The 23,970-nt window shown below is 45.4% G+C and overlaps 1 protein-coding gene across 1 annotated transcript in view; it reads left to right on the top strand.

The window, feature by feature from the left end:
• Positions 1 to 1,476: 1,476 nt before the first annotated feature.
• LOC123507352 (ankyrin repeat and protein kinase domain-containing protein 1-like) overlaps positions 1,477 to 23,970 on the top strand; it is a 65,501-nt gene continuing 43,007 nt past the window's right edge. Inside the window, exon 1 of the mRNA XM_045260135.1 lies at positions 1,477 to 1,652. Coding sequence (XP_045116070.1) covers positions 1,584 to 1,652 — 69 coding nt within the window. The 5' untranslated portion in view covers positions 1,477 to 1,583. The remainder of the gene's footprint in view (positions 1,653 to 23,970) is intronic.

Genomic DNA, 23,970 nt, shown 5'->3' with positions numbered 1-23,970 from the left:
CCAAACTAGTGTGACCTATGCTATGTGTCGTAATATGATGAAGCAGCAAGCAGCCACCTCTCTGGACAAACCATCCCAAATCTTTGCCCAAGTAGTTCCCAGTCAAGAACATGATGTTCAGAAGCGGTTTCATGTGAAGAGAATACCAAGCGATCCCTTCGCTATCAACGGCGCACAGCCATCCCTGAAAACCTATGCGACTTCATATTGCCAGACGAGTGGAAGGTAACACTTTATAACAACGGGCCAAAAGTAAAATCTCTTATAATTGCCTTTGCAACAGAAGAGGACCTAATTCGTCTAGCAGCTGCAGAGACCATCTACATGGATGGTAACTTCAAGATGGCACCACCACAGTTCATTCAGGTTTATGTGCTCAGAGTCTCATTCGGTGATACTTATGTTTCATGTGTATTACCTTTGCTACAGAAGAAGTCAAGAGCAGTGTACTCGGAGTTGTTTGATGCTATCGTCGACCGTAGCTCGGAGTTAGGATATAACCTTCCAAGTGCAGACGGTTGTGAGCGACTTCGAAGATGTGTAGTGAGTGCCAGCTTTGGTAGAGAAGTGGATAGCAAGGGATGTTTCTACCACCTTACGCAGAGCACTTGGCGTAAAATTCAAGAGATTGGCCTTACACAACATTACCATTCAAACCTTCCTGCCCACTAATGAGGTACTAGAGGGTATGGCGTACCTAAAGACCATTAGTCCTCCAGAGGCAGAAGAGCTAGTAGACTATTTTAGATGTAATCAACGTGTCTGGTGTCCACAGATCCCGACAGATCGAGGATTCACAATGTGTTAGGCTGCGTCTTGTACCCCCAAAATATCTCCCATGTGTCTGGAATGTCCGTGAAGCTAAATTACAAGGAAACTCTCGTACCAACAATGTATGTGAAAGTTGGAATAAGAAGTTCTCACTCAAATTTGATTGGACACCATCATCCGTCTATATTAAATGCATAGAGTAGTTCCGGAAGGATCATGCCACTGTCGACACTTTGGTGCAACAAGACCTGATTGGCATTGCATCCAAGCAAAAGAACAGCAGAAAGGCCATTCAAGCGCAGAAGCGACTACGTCTTTGCAATGACAGAGTGGAAGGAAGAAAGACCCTTTCAGAATTTTTAGAAGGTATTGGACATAATATATGTATAATCCGAATTTGACATAGGTCAAAAGTTCCAAACCTACATGTTTTTTAGATTTTTTTATGGCATGAGTATGTAAATGTGACAGATGTTACTTTTTTTCCTAAATACAAAAAACACTTTTTTTTCTGTTGTCTTTTTTCCCTAACAAAAGTTGTTGCTTTTTTACCGTTATTTTTTTTTCATGATACTTTCTTTCCGATTACCGTTTGTTGCGGCTCTTGGTGAAGAGGCTATAATCAAGCAACTGGTACACCGGTGAGAGGTCAGAATCAAGCCGTGTTTCGGTTAGACCACTCACATCACATTTAATACATGGGTGTATTAAGACAGTATCAGCAAAATATTGAAGGTTAGTAGCTACAGAACGTGTCTGAGTCAGTGTCTTCTGGCAGGTGACATCACACAGACCGGCGCCCGCACCCCGCCATGGCGTCCAGCCCACCTGATGGCTCACAGGACTGGTTGCAGGCGCTAATAACACAATTACCTACAGAGGTAAGGGAGAAGAGGTCTTCTTCTTCTTCTTCTTCTTCTTCTACTTCCTCCTCCCCACCACCAGATAGGGGGGGGTTAAAATTAGGTGCCGCAACGGCGGAGGTCATATGGCGCCGCTAAAATTCCTAATGGAAAACAAAAAAAGTTTAAAAGCAAAATGATAATATGACTAAAAGCAGGTAAAAAAAATAAAATTTAAAGTAACAAAAAAAAAAAAACTACTATAAAATTAAATAAAACATTAAAATACATATAATAAAATAAAACTCACGGGTTTGGGAAAAGGCCAGCTTCTCCCAAAAACTTAAAAACGTCATGGCCCTGGGCCAGACACTCTAGTCCAAGGACCTTTGAGATATAATAGACACCGCTATCTCTACCGCGACAGCGGTAGAGGTAGAGGTGTCTTAAGTCAGTCAAACTGGGGCACTCCACTAGTAGGTGCCGCACCGTAAGCGGCACCAAGCAGTCATCACAGTAAGGTTGAGGGTCCCTGGTCAGGAGGTACCTTTGTGTAAAGTATGTGTGACCAATACGAAGTCGCGCCAATAAAGTCTGTGCACGGCGATCCCGGACATGGGTGTAAGTCCACTGAGGGAGTGTGGAAGTAGTAATCTCTCCCATTTTCAAGGTTGCGACCCCCGTTAGCCATCTCCTCTGCCAAAGTGCTGCAATCGCCACACGAATTGCATGAAATATATCTCGAAACGGAACAGGTGAAAGACACGGAGCGCGACTTGCTGCCTCTTTAGCGAGGTGGTCTGCGTGTTCATTCCCAGGAACACCAACATGACCATGGACCCAACAGAACCCAACACGATATCCTCGTTGGGTAAGAAGATATAGCTACTCCAGGGCTGATAAAATCAAAGGGTCAAGGGAGACAGTGCAAGAGAGAGCAGTAAGAGCACTGCGACAGTCACTAAAAATTGTAAAAGACGAAACCGGGAGAGTAAAAATAATCCGTAAAGTTAAAACTATGGCAGACAGCTCCGCAGTAAAGACGGAGGCTACCGAAGGAAGGCTGCCACCGATAAAAGAGGAAAACCACACTAAATCCAACGCCTATGTGGGATTTGGAATCATCAGTAAAAACGGGGATGTCATCAGAATGGATAAAAAAGTGTTCTAAAAACCGTGTGTGGGACAGACCTGGCAAAATATTATTCTTGCCATCTATGGTAGGAGGGCATAATGTAACAACCGGAAGCTGCCAATAACCTACTCGTGGGAGCCGGAAAGAGTAGACAGGAGTGGGGTCGATGGACAAATCCATCATCAGGTTTGCCACTCGAAGGCCAAAAGGTTTAGGTAGACTCGGTCGAGTGTCATGCGCAACATTGACATACAAGGGACAGAATCGGGAAGACGGTGGGAGCGAAAACAACACCAGAGCATCGAAGACTGGCGCCGGAGGTCGAGCGGCCAGAAACCAGCATCCACTAGAAGGCTAGGTATTGGAGATGTCCGAAATGCACCCGTAGCAAAGCGGACCCCAGCATGGTGTACGGAGTCAAGCGTGCGTAGGCGTGCATCTGTTGCGGATGAATAGATCTCACAGCCATACTCCAGCTTTGGAAGTATAAGTGTACGGTGAAGAAGCAGCAAAGTGTCCCTGTCCGCACCCAAAGAGGTGTGACTTAAAACAGGAAGAAGGGATAGTGCCGTCCTGCAAGACGATTTGAGAGAACGGAAATGTGGAACCCAAGTAAGACGGCTGTCAAATAATAGGCCAAGATATCGAGTGGCCTCCACACACGAGATGTGTCTATTGGCTAAATATAAATCGAAATCTGGACGGACACCACGTCCGTATATGTTGGCCCAACTGGACACCCAATTTATTGCCAGTTGGAGCTTTCCATCAATCAGTGAAATCCTAGCAGCAGCAAAAGAGATGCACAAGTCGTCCACATATAAAGAGCTGTGAACGCCATTCGGTAGAGTATCTATAACACCATTTATTGCAACTGCGAATAGCGTAACACTAAGAATACTTCCCTGTGGGACACCGTCATTTAAAGCAGTAGCATCGGAGAGAACACTCCCCACACGAACCCGTAAAAGACGTCTGGATAAAAACTTCTGGATAAAAATAGGAAGGTGGCCACGGAAACCAAAATTAAACAAAGACAGTAAAATCCCATGACACCAAGTTGTGTCGTAGGCCTTCTCCAGGTCAAAAAATACAGTAACCTTGTGGTGGTGATTAGCGAAGGCCTCACAAATAAAAGACTCTAGGGATAAAGAGCATCCGTAGTAGACCTCATCTTTCGGAAGCCGTACTGTACCGATGACAAGTACTTCCCCCTCTCCAAGTACCACATGAGTCTTACATTTACCATCTTTTCTAACACTTTACAAATACAAGACGTCAAAGATATAGGACGGTAATTCGTAGCCTGGAGATGATCTTTCCCAGGCTTCGGAAATGGGAGAACCACTGCCACAGCCCAAGAAGATGGAAAGTCACCGGTATGCCAAATCATATTATAAAGATTTAATAAAAAAGTTAAAAGCACTGTCAGACATGTGGCGAAAGAAAGCATAAGGAATATCATCTGGACCAGGAGAAGAGTCATGACACTGGGACAAAGCAGTCCGCAACTCGGAGGCAGAGAAGGGACATTATAAGACTCCCTTCCTGTGGAAAAAAAATTTATGCCGAGAGATTCCATTCTCTGGCGGTGACGTGCGCCTGGGGATGCAGGATGCCTCCGGTAAACACTGGCAAAGTGCTCCGCGAAGAGGTCGATGACAGTCCTAGGGTCTGCCAACTTTCGCCCAGCAGACAACAAAATTAGTGAGGGAGGAGCAGAATACTTCCTAGCAATTCGGCGGACTTTGTTAAAGACATCCGTAAGAGGAGTGTGGGCATTATCGGAAGACACATAAGCTTTCCAAGAGGTTCTTTGTGCCTCTTTCAAAACGCGGCGGGCCAAGACTTGGCAGCGCCGAAAAGCTTCCAGGCACTGCGGGTCCTTACGATGTCGCCGGAAACGAGAGAAAGCTGCCCGTTTCTCTTTCACCGCTGCAGTGCATGCTGCGTTCCACCAAGGAACGGGGCGCTTAGTAAAGCGACCTGATGTCCTAGGGATTGTCTGAAGCGCTACTGAAAATAAAAAAATCGGTAAAATAATCAACAGCCTCAGCACAAGTGGAAAAGTCAGCCAGCGGACGGATAAAAGAGCTAAGGTCTGTGAATCGAGGCCAATCTGCCCTGTCTAAATCCCAGCGTGGGGGCTGGGACTGTGGCTCAGAATTCACAGATTCCAATAAAATCGGAAAGTGGTCACTATCGTGTAAATTCGGTAGGACCCGCCAATTAAAATCAGGCTCAATAAAAGAACCGATTAAAATTCCACGAGAGCACCTTCATCCCATAATGGGTGACAGCCGTTAAAATCTCCCAACAAAAGAAAAGACGGAGTCAGCTGACGCACCAGGCCGTCAAGCTCACCCCTGGAGACAGGAAGACGAGGAAGGAGATATAAACTGCAGACGGTGTACAGTTGTCCCATAAAGACCTTAACAGCAACCACCTGAAGGGGAGAGTTAAGTTGTACCTGGATAACAGGTATATCCTGACGGACTAGAATAGCTGTGCCACCGTGGTGGCCCTGGTCAGGGAAAGGAGTGTTAAAAAAAGACACGATAGCCAGGAGGACTAGTATAAGTACTATCACCTATCATAGTCACTTGTAGAGCTACACAGGCTGGAGAGAACTCCGACAGCAAAGCTCAGAGTTCCCCAACGAGGCGCGAAGGCCTCTACAGTTCCACTGTAGAAGCTTGAAGACGACTATTTGGGTGCAGTGGACGAGCAAGACTTTTGAGGCTGCCCGTGACTGACCTGACTAGAAATAATTAAACGACGAGAAGACACCGGGAGTTGAGATGTGCCGGGTCGTTGAACCGCAGCCTTTCGGCTTGTCAGTGGGTGATGCGAACTATCATCACTTTTACTGGTCCTCGGAAGACGAGGATCAGGCAGGACTACACTTTTCGATACAGTGGGTCCACGAGGGACGGCTGTGACAATATCATCGGACGTCTCCATGTAGACCGTCCTTATCATAAGAAGCCCGATCCGAGACGGAGGGCGTGACAGAAGGCTGGACAGAAACTACTGGAGCTACTCTAGCAAAGCGGGACCTGAAGGACGGTGCCGTTTGTTCATGCCCTTCAATGGCTTAAGCGATGCAGGAGGGAAATGGACATCCACTACATGGGTTAGTTTGGGGAAGTCCGTATTATTCTCGTCGCTTCTTGCAGGTGACTCAACTGAGTCGTCGGACAATAGGGCAAACCTATTAGCCAGGTGTACAAGACCACCCGCCCCAACAGAGCGATAGGTACCAAGAGGAGTTGTCTTCGGACCGGCAGACTTAGCTGAAGAGCGAGCGGCCAATGAAGCATATAATGTCGCACCAGTACCATCCTTCTGGCGGTACAGGAGTTCGCGGCGGGCACTACCAAGGCTAATGAATTGGTTGTTAGCAAGCTGCAAAATTTTCTGCTCCAAGCGATACCTGGGACACTGCCTGGAACGTACCTGGTGAGTATCACGGTAATGGAAACAGTAAGCATCAGCATTGCAATGCTCCTCAGAGTCTGAATCTAGAGCAGAGCAATTACTATATCGAACAGCTTCATTACAGAAACTTTTGCCGTGACCGTAGCCGTAGCACAAGAAACACTGAAGAGGACGGGAAACAAAACGTCTCACCCTAAGATTGATAAGACCGATATGAACATGGTCAGGAAGGGTGGAACCAAAAAAGGTGAGAAGGACCATGTTGGAGGAGTTCCTCATCTTTGTCACCTTTTGGACTGAACTAGGACACATTGTTAATATTTCCTCCTCTGAAAACTCATAAAGACCTTGACTATAAACACAACCTTTGGTAGGAATTAAAGGTTGGATGAGCCTTCACGATCTCAAACATGCTGTCATTAGGGCAGGGGAGATGTTGCAACATCCTTGCTTGCGTAATATCTTTAGCTCGCACGAGCACCCCTTTTCCGTATTTCTTCAGATTCCCCTCAGGAATCGTGCCGATCTCTGGATATTTACCGGGAGGCATGTATGACATTCTCGCGCCCATTTCTGTAGTACGCCATACACCAAAGTGGAGGCAGAATGTGGAAGCCAAACGGGCTTCATCACATGACATAAACGTCACATAGGAGCGGTTAGAAAGAAAGTCCTTGTCATAAACCAGTCGAATGCGAACAACCATAAGCCTTGAGAAGTGAGTGCAAGGCGTGATAGGAAAATGATGGGTTAACATTTACCATCAAGAGAGAGTCATATGCAGCAGAAACGCGACCCTCAGAAAAACTCCCAGAACAGGAGACTGCTGCGGGAGGCCCTTGTGGAGGGGAATCCTCCTTCCCACTCAAACCTGAAGATGACGTCTCGTGGGTCAGGTCAGCCACCTCACGAGAACCTGAGTGTTTTTTTGTGTTTTCCCATATAAAAAAACAGTAACACAAAAGAATAACCCCAGGGGCAAGGGAAACCACGTACTGGGACGACAATGGGAGCGAGCGCTGGCTGACGTGGACGGGGTACCTCGCCCCCATGCGGACCAATCGTTAAAAAAAAAAAAAAGGCCCCACATGAATCAGAAAACATTCAGTTTCTCGTGAGGTGGCTGACCTGGCCCTCGACACGTCATCTTCAGGTCTGAGTAAAGAGGAGGATTCCCCTCCACAAGGGCCTCCCACAGAAGTCTCCTGTTCTGGGAGCTCTTCTGAGGGACGTATTTCTGCTACATATGACTCCCTTGTGATGGTAAATGTTAGCCCATCATTTTCTTATCACGCCTTGCACTCACTTCTCAAGGTGTATGGCACGGTTCTTCGCATTCGACTTGTTTATGATAAGGATTTTCTATCTAACCGCTGTTATGTGACTTTTCTTTTATGTGACGGAGCCCGTCTGGCTTATGAACATGTAGCATCTCTACCCCTTGCCGGCTCTGGCTTGAAAACAGAACTTCTCCACTCTCGCAATATTTCGGACAGTGAAACGGACTACATCCCAAATCTTTTTAACCAACATTCAGAGAGTTCAGGAACTGAAGGTTGGTTTGTGGCGTACTACAGAAATGGGCGCGGGAATTTTATCCATGCCTTCCGGTACTTGTCTAAAGAGATCGGCACGATTCCTGAAGAAAACCTCAAGAAATATGGTAAGGGGATGCTAGTGCGAGCGAAAGATATCACGCAGGCAAGGATGTTGCAAAATCTACCATGTTCTTCTGATAGCATGTTTGAGACTATTAAGGCACATCCCACCTTTAATTACAGTAAAGGTTGTGTTTACAGTCAGGATCTCTATGAATTTCCTGAGGAGGAAATACTGGCTATGTGTCCTAACTCAGTCCAGAAGGTGACTAAGATGAGGAACACCTCCAACATGGTCCTTCTCACCTTCTTTGGTTCCGCCCTCCCTGACCGTGTTAATATCGGTCCTATCAATCTTAGGGTGAGGCGTTTTGTTTCTCGCCCTCTTCAGTGTTTCTCATGTTATTCGTACGGTCACGGTAAAAGCTCCTGCAAGGAGGCTTCCCGATGTGGTAATTGCTCTGCACTAGACTCACATTCTGAGGAGCATTGCAATGCTGCTGCTTATTGTTTTCATTGCCGTGATGCTCACCAGGTACGTTCCAGGCAATGCCCAGGTATCGCCTGGAGCAGGATTTTACAGCTCGCTAACAGTCAGTTCATCAGTTTGGTAGCGCCGTCGTGAACTCCTGTACCGCCAGAAGGACGGTACTGGTGCGACATCTTATGCTTCATTGGCCGCTCGCTCTTCAGCTGAGTCTGCCGGTCCGAAGACAACTCCTGCTACCTCTCGCTCTGTTGGGGCGGGTGGTCCTGTTCATCTGGCTAATAGGTTTGCCCTTTTGTCCAATGACTCAGTTGAGTCATCTCAGAAGTGACGAAAATAATACGGACTTGACCAAAGTAACCCATGTAGTAGATGTCCATTTTCCACCTGTATCTCCTAAGCCTTTGAAGGGCCTGACCAAACGGCACCGTGGCTCTGCGGAGTCGATCGATTTAGCTCAGCCTAAACAATCTAAGGTTTCTCCCGGTGTACATGATCGTGAGTCCTCCAGGGACCGTTCTGCAATGGTAGCGCCAGTTGTTTCTGTCCAGCCTTCTGTGACGCCCTCCGTCTCAGATCGGGCTTCTTGTGATGAGGATGGTCTTAGCATGGAGACGTCCGATGATATTGTCACAGCCGTCCCTCGTGGACCCGCTGTATCAAAAAGTGCAGTCCAGCCTGACCCTCGTCCTCCGATGACCGGTAGGAGTGATGATGGTTCGCATCACTCACCGGTAGGCCGAAAGGCTGCGGTCCAACGACCCGGTACATCTCAACTCCCGGTGTCTTCTCGTCGGTTGATTATTTCTAGTCAGGTGAGTCACGGGCAGCCCCTTCAAAAGACTCGCCCGTCCACTACACCTAAATAGTCATCTTCAAGCTTCTACAGTGGAGCTGTAGAGACCTTTGCGCCTCGTGGGAGGAACTCCGAGCTTTGCTGTCGGAGTTCTCTCCTGTGTAGCTCTACAAGAGACTATGCTAGGTGATAGTACTTATTCTAGTACTCCTGGCTATCGTGCTTTTTTTAGCACTCCTTTCCCTGACCAAGGCCACAACGGTGGCACAGCTATTCTTGTCCGTCAGGATATACCTGTTATCCCGTTACAACTTAACTCTCCCCTTCGACTGTACAACAATTCCAGTTTATATCTCCCTCCTCGGGTCTCCAGGGGTGAGCTTGACGGCATGGTGAGTAATAATCCTTGTGGGGTTTTAATCGGTTCTTTTATTGAGGATGAGGGATTGGAGGTTTTAAATTCTAGGGATGTTACACATTTCCACAGTCCTACTGGGACTTTTACAGCTATCGATCTTTCTCTGACTACATATAATTCTTTCCTTGATTTTAATTGGCGGGTCCTACCGGATTTACACGGTAGTGACCACTTTCCAATTTTATTACAATCTGTGAACACTGAGCCACAGTCCTGGCCCATACGCTGGGTTTTAGACAAGGCAGACTGGCCTTGATTCACAGACCTTAGCTCTTTTATCCGTCCGTTGGCTGACTTTTCTATTTGTGCTGAGGCTGTTGATTATTTTACCAATTTTTTACTTTCAGTCGCTCTTCAGACAATCCCAAGAACGTCAGGTCGCTTTACTAAGCGTCCCGTTCCTTGGTGGAACGCAGCATGCACTGAAGCGGTGAAAGTGAAACGAGCAGCTCTCTCTGGTCTCCGGCGACATCGTAGAGACCCGCAGTGTCTGGACGCTGCCGAGTTCGAGCCTGCCGCGTTTTGAAAGAAGCAAAAAGAGCCTCTTTGAAAGCTTATGTCTCTTCCATAAACGCCCGCACTCCTCTTACGGATGTCTTTAACGAAGTCTGCCGCATTGCTGGGAAGTATTCTGCTCCTTTCCCACCAGTTTTGTTGTCTTCTGGGCGAACGGTGGCAGACCCTAGGGCTGTCGCCGACCTCTTTGCAGAGCACTTTGCCAGTGTTTCGCTGAGGCATCCTGCAGCCCCGGGCGTACGTCACCACCATAGAATGGAATCTCTCTCATAAATTTTTCTTCCACATGAGGGGGGAGTCTTATAATGTCCTCTTCTCTGCCTCCGAGTTACGGACTGCTTTGTCCCAGTGTCATGAATCTTCTCCTGGCCCAGATGATATTCCTTATGCCTTCTTAAGCCACATGTCTGACAGTGCTTTTAACTTTTTTTATTAAATCTTTATAATATGATTTGGCATACCGGTGACTTTCCAACTTCTTGGGCTGTGGCAGTTTTTCTTACATTTCCGAAGCCTGGGAAAGACGAACTATCGTCCTATATCGTTGACGTCCTGCATTTGTAAAGTATTAGAAAAGATGGTTAATGTAAGACTCATGTGGTACTTGAAGAGGGGGAAGTCCCTGTTCTCGGTACAGTACGGCTTCCGAAAGATGAGGTCTACTACTGATGCTCTTTTATCCCTAGAGTCTTATATTTCTGAGACCTTCGCTAATCACCACCATCAAGTAACAGTGTTTTCTGACCTGGAGAAAGCCTACGACACAGCTTGGTGTCATGGGATTTTACGTTCCTTGTTTAATTTTGGCCTTCCGTGGCCACCTTCCTATTTTTATCCAGCAGGTTTTTTTTCAGACGTCTTTTACGGGTGCGAGTGGGGAGTGTTCTCTCCGATGCTACTGCTCTAAATGATGGTGTCCCACAGGGAAATATTCTTAGCGTTACACTATTTGCAGTCGCAATAAATGGTGTTATAGATACACTACCAGATGGCGTTCACAGCTCTTTATATGTGGACGACTTGTGCATCTCCTTTGCTGCTGCTAGGATGTCACTGATTGAGCGAAAGCATCAACTGGCAAACAATCGAATATCCAGTTGGGCCAACATAAATGGTTTTCGTTTATCTACCTCAAAGACCGTGGTTATGCATTTTTGTCGTAATCGTGGCGTTCATCCAGATCCCAATTTATATTTAGCCAATAAACGCATCTCATGTGGAGGCCACACGATATCTTGGCCTATTGTTTGACAACCGTCTTTCTTGGGTTCCCCATTTCCGTTCTCTTAAAGCGTCCTGTAGGACGGCACTATCCCTTCTTCGGGTTTTAAGTCACACCTCTTGGGGTGCGGACGGGGACACGTTGCTGCTGCTTCACCGTACACTCATACTTCCGAAGCTGGAATACGGCTCTGAGATCTACTCATCCGAAACAGATGCACGACTTCGCACGTTTGACCCCTTGCATCATGTCACTCGACCGAGTCTACCTAAACCTTTTGGCCTTCGTGTGACAAATCTCATGTTGGATTTGTCTATCGACCCCACTCCTGTCTACTCTTTCCGACTCCCACGAGTTGGTTCTTGGCAGCTTCCGGTTATTTCAATATGCCCTCCTGCCATGGATGGCAAGAAGGATTTTCTGCCAGCTCTGTCCCACACACGGTTTTTAGAACACTTTTTTATCCATACTGATGACATCCCCTTTATATTACTGATGGTTCCAAATCCGACGCAGGCGTTGGGTTTAGTGTGGTTTTCCCCTCTTTTTATCGTTCTGGCAGCCTTCCTTCGGTAGCCTCCGTCTTTACTGCGGAGCTGTCTGCCATAGTCCTATCTTTACAGATTATTTTTTACACTCCCGGTTTCGTCTTTTACAATTTTTAGTGACTGTCGCAGTGCTCTTACTGCTCTCTCTTCTTTTATTTTCCTTCACCCTTTGGTTTTATCAGCCCTGGAGTTGCTATATCTTCTTACCAAACGGGGATATCGTGTTGGGTTCTGTTGTGTCCCTGGTCACGTAGGTATTCCAGGGAATGAACACGCAGACTGCCTAGCTAAAGAGGCAGCAAGTTGCGCTCCATCTCCTTCCCCTGTTCCGTTTCGAGATGTGTCATGCAATTCGTGTGGCGATTGCAGCAATTTGGCAGAGGAGATGGCTAACAGGGGTCGCAACCTCGAAAATGAGAGAGATTACTACTTCCACACTCCCCAATTTGCAAATTTTATTTCTTATGTATTTCAATGTTTTATATAATTTTATTGTAGTCTTAGTTTTTAGTTAACTTTAGTTTTATTTTTTTTTAACTACTTTTAGTTTTTATTAAACTATAGTTGCAGCGCCATATGACCCCAGCTGTTGCGGCGCCTAAGGCAAATCCATCCATCCATCCGTCACCCATTGTGGGATGAAGGTGCTAGTAATCCTCGTGGGGTTTTAATCGGTTCCTTTATTGAGGATGAGAGATTGGAGATTTAAAATTCTGGGGATGTTACACATTTCCACAGTCCTACTGGGACTTTTACAGCTATTGATCTTTCTCTGTGTACATCTAATTCTTTCCTTGATTTTAATTGGGGTTTCACCCTAGCAAGTTTTGCCTGTGTACACAGTAGGCCATGCAGGTTATGTGAGTTTCCACTATTATTATCATAAGCTTAGTATGCATTAAATGGCTACAAGCTACAACAAATATTGAATAAATGTGCTTATCTAGATTCTAGAGAACTGAGATGAAATTTATCTTAGCCATAGCAAAGTCCTGCATATTTGGCTTGTGGTACAGTATGCAAAGTAACCTGCTGTTGCCTGTATCATTCACTTATATTGGTCCTGCTGGACATAAAACAGCTTACAATCAGCTTTGAGATCAAGAAAATGAGAAAACTAGTCAGTTTTTATAACAAAAGTAGCCTACAAGGAACGCAAACTCACCCTACACTATATCGGCTAATACAGGCTTAACTCGACTGTTTTATTTGTTCACGTAGGTCTAGGTCACCATAATATAATGAAAAACTAGTTACGGAAATTTGCATACCTGGTGAGTTACTGCGACAATTAATCTGGAAGAGCTACTTGTGGCCGTTTCCAGCTGTAAAGACACCGCGTCAGAGTGAAGAACGTGAAGCGTACTGTATCCCTCTCCGACGTACCAACCTTTCCGTGGCCAGCCCGCGCCAAAGGGGAAGGGGTGGTACCAGTTAACAATACCCCAAGACCCCTTGGCCCAGAAAGGTCCTGTCGCGTGGTCCCATCAGGGAAGGTGGAATGGTTGATTTAACAATCCGGCCGCATGTCTCTTCCATAAACGTCCGCACCCCTCTTACGGATGTCTTCAACAAAGTCCGCAAATTGCTGGGAAGTATTATGCTCCTTCCCCACCAGTTTTGTTGTCTGCTGGGCGAACGGTGGCAGACCCTAGGACTGTCGCCGACCTCTTCGCAGAGCACTTTGCCAGTGTTTCCCGGAGGCATCCTGCAGCCCCGGGCGCACGTCACCGCCAGAGAATGGAATCTCTCGGCATAAACTTTTCTTCGGCTGGAGAGGAGTCTTATAATGTCCCTTTCTCTGCTTCCGAGTTGCGGACTGCTTTGTCTCAGTGTCATGACTCTTCTCCTGGTCCAGACGACATTCCTTATGCCTTTTTGCGTCACATGTCTGACCGTGCTTTTAACTTTTTATTAAATCTTTATAATATGATTTGGCATACCGGTGATTTTCCATCCTCTTGGGCTTTCGCAGTGGTTCTTCCATTTCCTAAGCCTGGGAAAAATCACCTCCAGGCTACGAGCTATCTTCCTATATCTTTGACATCCTGTATCTGTGTTGGAAAAGATGGTAAATGTAAGGCTTATGTGGTACTTGGAGAGGGGGAACAACTTGTCACCTGTACAGTATGGTTTCCGAAAAAATGAGGTCTACTAATGATGCTCTTCTATCCCTGGAGTCGTCTATTTGTGAGGCTTTTACTAATCACCACCACCAGGTAACCGTTTTTTTTTATCTGGAGAAGGCCTACGACACAGCTTGGTGTCATGGCATTTTACGTTCGTTGTATAATTTTGGCCTCCGTGGCCACCTTCCTATTTTTATTCAGCAGTTTTTATCTAGACGTCTTTTATGGGTTCGAGTGGGGAGAGTTCTCTCCGATGCTACTGCTCTAAATGACGGTGTCCCACAGGGAAGTATTCTTAGTGTTACGCTGTTCGCAGTTGCAATAAATGGTGTTATAGATACTCTACCGGATGGTGTTCACAGCTCTTTATATGTGGACGACTTCTGCATCTCTTTTGCTGCTGCTAAGATGTCACTAATTGAGCAAAAGCTCCAACTGGCAATAAATTGAGTGTCTAGTTGGGCCAACATAAATGGTTTTCGTTTCTCCACCTCAAAGATCGTGTCTACGCATTTTTGTCGTAATCGTGGCGTTCATCCAGATCCCGATTTATATTTAGCGAATAGACGCATTTCATGTGTGGAGGCCACTCGATATCTTGGCCTATTTTTTGACAACCGTCTTACTTGGGTTCCCCATTTCCGTTCTCTTAAAGCGTCCTGTAGGACGGCACTATCCCTTCTTTTAAGTCACACCTCTTGGGGTGTGGACAGGGACACTTTGCTGCTCCTGCACCGTACACTTATACTTCCAAAGCTGGAATATGGCTGTGAGATCTACTCATCCGCAACGGATGCACGGCTACGCGTGCTTGACTCCGTGCATCATGCTGGGGTCCGCTTGGCTACGGGTGCATTTCGGACATCTTTAATACCTAGTCTATTAGTGGATGCTGAATTCTGGCCGCTTGACCTTCGGCGCCAGTCTTCGATGCTCCGGTGTTGGTTGGTGTTGTCTGTCAATATTGCGGGACTCTCGTTCGCAGGTGCATGTTACTCGACCTGGTCTCCCTAAATCTTTTGGCCATCGAGTTGCAGATCTCATGGCGGATTTATATATCGACCCCACTCCTGTATACTCTTTCCGTCTCCCACGAGTTGTTTATTGGCAGCTTCCTGTTATCTTATTATGCCCTCCTTCCATGGATAGCAAGAAGGATTTTCTGCCTGCTCTGTCCAACACACGGTTTTTAGAACAGTTTTTTATCCATTCTAATGATATTCCTGCTTTTACTGATGGTTCCAAATCTGACGCAGGCGTCGGGTTTAGTGTAGTTTTTTCCCTCTTTTTATCGGTGTGGCAGCCTACCTTCAGTGGCGTCCGTTTTCACGGCGGAGTTGTCTGCCATAGTCCTAGCTTTACAGATGATTTTTACTCTCCCTGTCTCGTCTTTTACAATTTTTAGTGACTGTCGCAGTGCTCTTACTGCTCTTTTTTGCACTGTCTTGCTCCATCTCCTTCCCTTGTTCCGTTTCGAGATGTATTTCATGTAATTCGTGTGGCGGTTGCAGCAATTTGGCAGAGGAGATGGCTAATGAGGGTCACAACCTCGAAAATGGGAGAGATCACTACTTTCACACTTCCTCAGTGGACATACACCCATGTCCGTGATCGCCGTGCAGAGACTTTATTGGCGCGACTTCGTATAGGTTACACGTACCTTACACAAAGGTACCTCCTGATCAGTGACCGTCAACCTTACTGTGATGACTGCTTGGTGCCGCTCACCGTGCGGCACCTGTTGGTAGAGTGTCCTAGTTTGATCGAGTTACGACACTGCTACCTCTACCGCTGTCGCGATAGAGATAGCGTTGTCTATTATATCTCAAAGGTCCTTCGACCAGAGTGCCTGTCCCAGGGCCATGACGTTTTTAGGTTTTTGGGAGAAGCTGAATTTTATTTTATTATATGTATTTTAATGTTTTACTTAATTTCATTGTAGTTTTTTTTTTTTTTTAGTTACCATTAATTTTATTGTTTTAACTGCTTTTAGTCATTTTATAATTTTTCCTTTAAACCTTTTTGTTTTCCTTTAAAACTATATAGCGACGCCAAATGACCTCCGCTGTTGCGGCGCCTAACACTAAATCCATCCAGCCATCTTCTTCCTCCTCATTATATTCCCCTTCTTCTTCTTCCTCCTCGTTATATTCCTCCTCTTCTTTTTCTTCCTCCTCCTCCTCCTCCCCCTCTTCCTCCTCCTCCTCCTCCTCATCCTTATCTTCATCCTCCTCCTCCTCCTCCTCCTCCTCATCCTTATCTTCCTCCTCCTCCTCCTCCTCCTCCTCTTTCTCCTCCTCTATAACCTTGCTTTCAGCCCTAATAGCAGAGTGAAGACTCTTTGCCAACAGGAAAACGTCGAGTTTCTAAACATGTGGAATGACCTTTATAATGAACACAAATTATTTCACAAAGACGGTCTCTACATAAATGCAGTGGGAGCAGCCAGGATGCGGAGGCTAATTCATGATAAAGTTTGTCTCCACAGATCAAAAAACGTGCAGGTGGCAGAAGGAACGTCAGCGTCTTAAGTTCATCTTTAGATTCAGGCAAGATCAGAGCTTGTTATTTCAATGCCTGTAGTTTACAAAATAAATTTAATGAGCTCCAAGCTCTCATATATCAAGAAAATTATGACATCATCGGCATCACAGAAACTTGGATTAATACAACACACAGAGATTACCTCGCAGAATACTCACTTGATGGCTATAACATTTATAGTTGCGAGAGATCTCACCGTACGGGGGGAGGTGTAATGTTTTACGTTAAAAGTACTCTTCGTGCTCGTGTGATGCAAACTTCAACCATTGCAAACATAGATGTCAATTTCATTCATATAGAAAAAAAATCCCGAAGAATAACATTAGATCTCGTCTATCGTCCTCCAGCCCAGTCACCCGCCACCCTCCTCCAGCACATCAAGCATCCGACAAGAAGTAACAATATCCTCGATATCGTTCTAACAAATGATGAGAATACTATCGAAAATGTGGAAATTGGACCAGAATTCAGTTCCAGCCATCATCGCACCTTAAAATTCAGCATCAATTTTGACAAAGGAAAAGTGAACGAAAGTAAAGAAAAAAGTGCCAGACTATCGGCGTGCAAACTACACAAGATTCCGTATGCAGCTTGCATCCATTGACTGGAATATATTGCTGGAAACACCAGATGTAGATAAGGCATAGGAAGAGTTTGCTAAAAAAATAATTCGGCGTGCAAACTACACAAGATTCCGTATGCAGCTTGCATCCATTGACTGGAATATATTGCTGGAAACACCAGATGTAGATAAGGCATAGGAAGAGTTTGCTAAAAAAAATAAATGGTACAGCTAAGATGTGTATACCAGTAAGAAACAGAAGAAAATTACTAAAAACCAAACCGAAATGGTGGAATATTGAAATTAGAAGCTGTCTTCTAGCAAAGAAAGAAGCATACAACAAATACAAATTTACACAACATAACAATGATAAATTAGATCATGACAGACTGCGTAGAGAAGCAAAACAGTTGATAAAAAGAAGCAAAAAATATATAGAAGCTCAGATAGCAAACTCATGTAAAACCAACCCAAAGGAATTTAAGTTATGTAAAATCCAAAAGAGTCTTAGCCTCAACAATTGGTCCACTGATAACAGAAAACGGAAACCAAATAAATAACGAAGTTGAAATGGCAAACCTCCTAAATAAATTTTTCTCAACAGTCTTTACGACTGAAGATGTCCAGAACAGCTTGCCCATGCCAGAGCCTCAGGCACAAGGCAGAACTCTGCCTGACTTCATAGTTACAGAAAATGAAATCCTCACAGTCATGAACAGCATGAACGTAAACAAAACACCTGGACCAGACAAGATATCACCCAGGCTTCTCAAAGAAGCGAAAAATGAGCTCATGAAACCACTCCCGATTATATTCAATAAAACTTTACAAGCAGGGAAAGTCCCCCAGGAGTGGAAGCTAGCAAATGTCACGCCCATTTTCAAGAAAGGAAATAAATCTCTCCCAGCTAATTACAGACCAATCAGCCTTACTTCAGTAGTGTGTAAGCTGATGGAAACGATAATCAGAGATAAGATTGTCAATTTTTTTGAAGAAAATAAGATCATGAAGGATTCACAACATGGTTTCAGAAATAAGAGATCCTGCTTAACAAACTTACTAGACTTCTTTTATGAAGTTTTTAACTCGTATGACGAGACAAAAGCAGGGTATGTTATTTATCTTGATTTCCAGAAAGCTTTCGACACTGTCCCTCACAAGAGGATAATCAGCAAAGTAAAAGCTCACGGCATAGCTGGAAATACCCTGAGACGGCAGGAAGACTGGCTCTCTGACAGAAAGGAATGTGTTGTTATAAATGGAAAAGAATCAGGGTGTCGCATTGTAAAAAGTGGTGTTCCTCAAGGCTCTGTAGTAGGACCAGTTTTTTTCATTGTCTATATTAATGATATTGATGAAGGAATCAATTGTAAAATAAGCAAATTCGCGGACGACACCAAAATAATGAGCAAAGTGAACGTCACAATGGCAAGAACTACAGTGTGACTTAAATAAACTGACACGCTGGGCAGAAAAAAATGGCAAATGAAATTCAATATAGTAAAATGTGAAGTCTTACACATTAGAAGTAACAATGTACAAGCAAAATACGTAATGAGTAATGTACCTCTGGCAAGTGCTGAGAATGAAAAAGATCTTAGTGTTGTGGTGTATAAAGATCTCAAGCCGAGTAAACATTGCACAGAAGCAGTAAAGAATGCAAATAAATTAGTTGGGTTCATTGGAAGAACCTTTGAATTCAAATCAGAAAAAGTTATCCTTACTTTATATAACTCTTTGGTGCGTCCTCAGCTCGAATACTGTGTGCAGTTCTGGTCACCATATTACAGAAAAGGCATTGAAAAACTGGAAAAGATCCAGCGTAGAGTGACCAAGATGATTCCGAGATTAAGAAACAAGCCGTATGAGGAACGACTGGAAGCATTAAATCTTTTCAGCTTAACAAAGCGCAGGATAAGAGGAGACCTAATCGAAGTTTTCAATATTTTTTCAGGGATACAACAACCTTGATGTAAATAAATATTTTACTATTGATCATTCCACCATAACAAGGAATTATGGATTTTAAATTACACCAAAACGCTTTAAAACCCACGAGGCAAAGCACTTTTTCTTTAATAGAATTGTTAACGTTTGGAATAAGCTTCCTTCAAAAATAGTAAACAGTACTTCCATTGCATCATTCAAAAACAAAATTGATAAATATTAAAAAAAAATAACCCCCAACAAGCTTTCTTTTTGTCTGAATAATTAAACATTATATTAGTATGTCTATTATTTTGTGTATCTTTTTTTATAGATAGATATGTAAAGTTCACCGTAGGGTGAATAATAGAATCTCCTTTCATCCTTTCTTGTGAAAATTCCATGTCAGTTTTTCCATACTGCATGGTACTTTTCCAAGTTATTTTCCATGCCAGCGAAACCTCTTATCTGTAGCCAGTTAGAAGTAGTTACCAAACAGCCTCGAAAGGACCAACAGGTATGTTGCTGTTTGGTTTTCCTTTGTATTCCTCCTCCTCCTCCTCCTCCTCCTCCTCATCAGCATCATCATCATCATCATCATCATCATCATCATCATCATCTTATTATTATCATTATTATATTATCATTATTATTATTCCTCCTTGTTCTCGTCGTCGTCCTCGTCCTCGTCCTCCTCCTCCTCCTCCTCCTCCACCTCCTACTAGTACTCCTCCTTCTCCTCATCATCATCTTCTTCTTCTTCTTCTTCTTCTTGTTCCTTTTGTCCTTCTCGTCCTCGTGTTCGTCCTCTTCTTCTTTGTTACGTTCACCGTTTAAATGGGTAAAATTGGCATCGGGGAGCCGGTGAACAATAACAATAAAAAAAAAAAAAAAACACTGCAGGTTCAACTGGTGAGGAAATGCAAAGGGTGGCACTTAAGAAGCTATTTAATAACCCAATAACAATGAAACTGACATACACATATAGATATAACATGAAACACATGAAACTGACATACACATATACATATATCACAGAAATAAATACAACAATAAAGAACCCAACTTAATACCTAACAATAATACTAATCCTATATGGAGGCAATGTGGAAAAAAACGGGACGAGGGGAAGTGATATTTATGAGGTGTCGCAGTGGGGAAGTGCTGGGTGAAGTGGATCCCACGGTAGTCCAAGAGGCGTTGTGTTCACTAAATAGTTCCTACGTAGGCTGCCAGTGGACCAGCGGAGCCACCCGCTGGAGGGATCGCCCAAGAGGGGCCGTCCTGTGCTGGATGGTTGGGTGTCCAGGCTGGGATGCTTTGGGAGGGTGGTCTTATTTCTGTCGTGGACAAACTTTCTGCATCATGTAGGGCCTTTTTTAAAACGACTGGTCCGCATGGGGACGAGGTACCCGTCCACGGCAGCCAGCGCTCCTCCCATTGTAGTCCCAGTAGGTGGTTTCCCTTGCCCCTGGAGCCATCTTTTGGGAAAACACAAAACATTCAGGTTCTCGTGAGGTGGCTGACCTGGCCCACGAGACGTCATCTTCAGGTCTGAGTGGGAAGGAGGATTCCCTCCACAAGGGCCTCCCAGCAGTCTCCTGTTCTGGGAGTTCTTCTGAGGGCGTATTTCTGCTGCATATGACTCTCTTTGATGGTAAATGTTAATCCATCATTTTCCTATCACGCCTTGCACTCACTTCTCAAGGTGTATGGCACGGTTGTTCGCATTCGACTGGTTTATGATAAGGACTTTCCTTCTAACCGCTGCTATGTAACGTTTTCTGTCATGTGATGAAGCCCGTTTGGCTTATGAACATGTAGCATCTCTGCCCTTGCCGGCCATGGCTTTAAAACTGAATTTCTCCAGTCACGTAATATTTCAGACAGTGACATGGATTACATCCCAAATCTTTTGAAAACTATTTAGAGAATTAATTTCCAGAAGTCCGCCAGATCCCGCCTCCACGTTGGTTTGTGGCGTACTATAGAAATGGGCGTGGAATTTCATCCATGCCTCCCGGTACCTGTCCAAAGAGATCGGCACGATTCCTGAGGGAAACCTCAAGAAATATGGGAAGGGGTGCTAATGCGAGCTAAAGATATTACGCAAGCAAGGATGTTGCAACATCTCCGATGCCCTTTTGACAGCATGTTTGAGACTGTTAAGGCTCATCCCACCTTTAATTATAGCAAAGGTTGTGTTTATAGTCAAGGATCTTTATGAATTTCCAGAGGAAATACTAGCAATGTGTCCTAGCTCAGTAAAAGGTGACTAAGATGAGGAACTCCTCCAACATGGTCCTTCTCACCTTTTTGGTTCCACCCTTCCTGACCGTGTTAATATCGGTCCTATCAATCTTAGGGTGAGGCGTTTTGTTTCTCGCCCTCTTCAGTGTTTCTCATGCTATGGGTACGGTCACGGCAAAAGCTCGTGTAAGGAAGCTTCTCGATGTGGTAATTGCTCTGCACTAGACTCACATTCTGAGGAGCATTGCAATGCTGCAGCTTATTGTTTCCATTGCCGTGATGCTCACCAGGTACGTTCCAGGCAATGCCCCAGGTATCGCCTGGAGCAGGACATTCTACAGCTTGCTAACAGTCAGTTCATCAGCCTCGGTAGCGCCCGCCGTGAACTCCTGTACCGCCAGAAGGACGGTACTGGTGCGACATCCTATGCTTCATTGGCCGCTCGCTCTTCAGCTGAGTCTGCCGGTCCGAAGACAACTCCTGCTACCTCTCGCTCTGTTGGGGCGGGTGGTCCTGTTCATCTGGCCAATAGGTTTGCCCTTTTGTCCGATGACTCAGTTGAGTCATCTCAAGAAGTGACGAGAAAATACGGACTTGACCAAAGTCACCCATGTAGTGGATGTCCATTTGCCATCTGTATCGCCTAAGCCTTTGAAGGGCATGACCAAACGGCACCGCGGCTCTGCGGAGTCGATAGATTTAGCTCAGCCTAAGCAATCTAAGGTTTCTCCCGGTGCACATAATCGTGAGTCCTCCAGGGACCGCTCTGCAATGGTAGCTCCAGTAGTTTCTGTCCAGCCTCCTGTGACGCCCTCCGTCTCAGATCGGGCTTCTTGTGATGAAAACGGTCTGAGCATGGAGACGTCCGATGATATTGTCACAGCCGTCCCTCGTGGACCCACTGTATCAAAAGTGCAGTCCAGCCTGACCTCGTCCTCCGAGGACCGGTAGGAGTGATGATAGTTCGCATCACTCACCGATAAGCCGAAAGGCTGCGGTCCAACGACCCGGCACATCTCATCTCCCGGTGTCTTCTCGTCGTTTGATTATTTCTAGTCAGGTGAGTCACGGGCAGCCCCTTCAAAAGGTTCGCCCGTCCACTGCACCCAAATAGTCATCTTCAAGCTTCTACAGTGGAATTGTAGAGGCCTTCGCGCCTCGTGGGGGGAACTCCGAGCTTTGCTGTCGGAGTTCTCTTCAGCCTGTGTAGCTCTACAAGAGACTATGATAGGTGATAGTACTTATTCTAGTCCTCCTGGCTATCGTGCCTTTTTAACACTCCTTTCCTGACCAGGGCCACCACTATGGCACAGCTATTCTAGTCCGTCAGGATATACCTGTTATCCCGGTACAACTTAACTCTCCCTTCAGGTGGTTGCTGTTAAGGTCTTTATGGGACGACTGTACACCATCTGCAGTTTATATCTCCTCCTCGGCTTGCTGTCTTCAGGGGTGAGCTTGACGGCCTGGTGCGTCAGCTGACTCCGTCTTTTCTTTTGTTGGGATATTTTAACGGCCGTCACCCATTGTGGGATGAAGGTAATAGTAATCCTCATGGGTTTTAATCGGTTCTTTTATTGAGGATGAGGGATTGGAGGTTTTAAATTCTGGGGATGTTACACATTTCCACAGTCCTACTGGGACTTTTACAGCTATCGATCTTTCTCTTTGTACATCTAATTCTTTCCTTGATTTTAATTGGCGAGTCCTACCGGATTTACACGGTAGTGACCACTTTCCGATTTTATTGGAATCTGTGAACTCTGAGCCACAGTCCCGGCCCCCACGCTGGGTTTTAGACAAGGCAGATTGGCCTCGATTCACAGACCTTAGCTCTTTTATCCGTCCGCTGGCTGACTTTTCTACTTGTGCTGAGGCTGTTGATTATTTTACCGATTTTTTTTATTTATTTAGTGCTTCAGACAATCCCTCGGACGTCAGGTCGCTTTACTAAGCGTCCCGTTCCTTGGTGGAACGCAGCATGCACTGCAGCGGTGAAAGAGAAACGGGCAGCTTTCTCTCGTCTCCGGCGACATCGTGGGGACCCGCAGTGCCTGGAAGCTTTTCGGCGCTGCCGAGCTCGGGCTTGCTGCGTTTTGAAAGAGGCACAAAGAGCCTCGTGGAAAGCCTATGTCTCTTCCATAAATGTCCGCACCCCTCTTACTGATGTCTTCAACAAAGTCCGCCGAATTGGTGGGAAGTATTCTGTTCCTTCCCTACCAATTTTGCTGTCTGCTGGGCGAACGGTGGCAGACCTTTTGCCAGTGTTTCCCGGAGGCATCCTACAGCCCCGGTGTAGGCGTTTGAGACGACTCCCCCCGCGCATGACTCCCGGAGTTAATTGAAACTAGTTTCAAAGCACTCCCCCGTTGTTTGAAACTAGTTTCAAAACACTCCCCAGTCAACTGAAACTGGTTTCATACGACTCCCCGTCAGTTTGAAATGACTCCCATTTTCAAATGTTCGTAAAAAGTCACACAATATATTTTAGAGACGTGCACACACATACATCAATACCACAAGGACACATAGATACATCAATATATTATCATACATCAATACCACAAGGACCATACCAAATTCACACACGGGTAACTACATTGAAATGATTGCCTGTTTTGTTCTCAAGGTAAACTGATTGTGTTGCAGTATAGCCTTTTGGCTTATGTATATGCCACGTGTGCACACTGCCAAAGCTCGCCCACACACACACATTCAGCTGGAACAATTCGGCTGCTGCTAGTGTCTCAGTTGTCGTCCCCCACACTTTATTTTGCCGCATTTC

Source organism: Portunus trituberculatus, chromosome 22 (assembly GCF_017591435.1).
Source record: "Portunus trituberculatus isolate SZX2019 chromosome 22, ASM1759143v1, whole genome shotgun sequence".
NCBI lineage: Eukaryota > Metazoa > Arthropoda > Malacostraca > Decapoda > Portunidae > Portunus > Portunus trituberculatus.
Note: the sequence above shows the minus strand (reverse complement) of the source record. Positions and strands in the feature narration are given on the sequence as shown.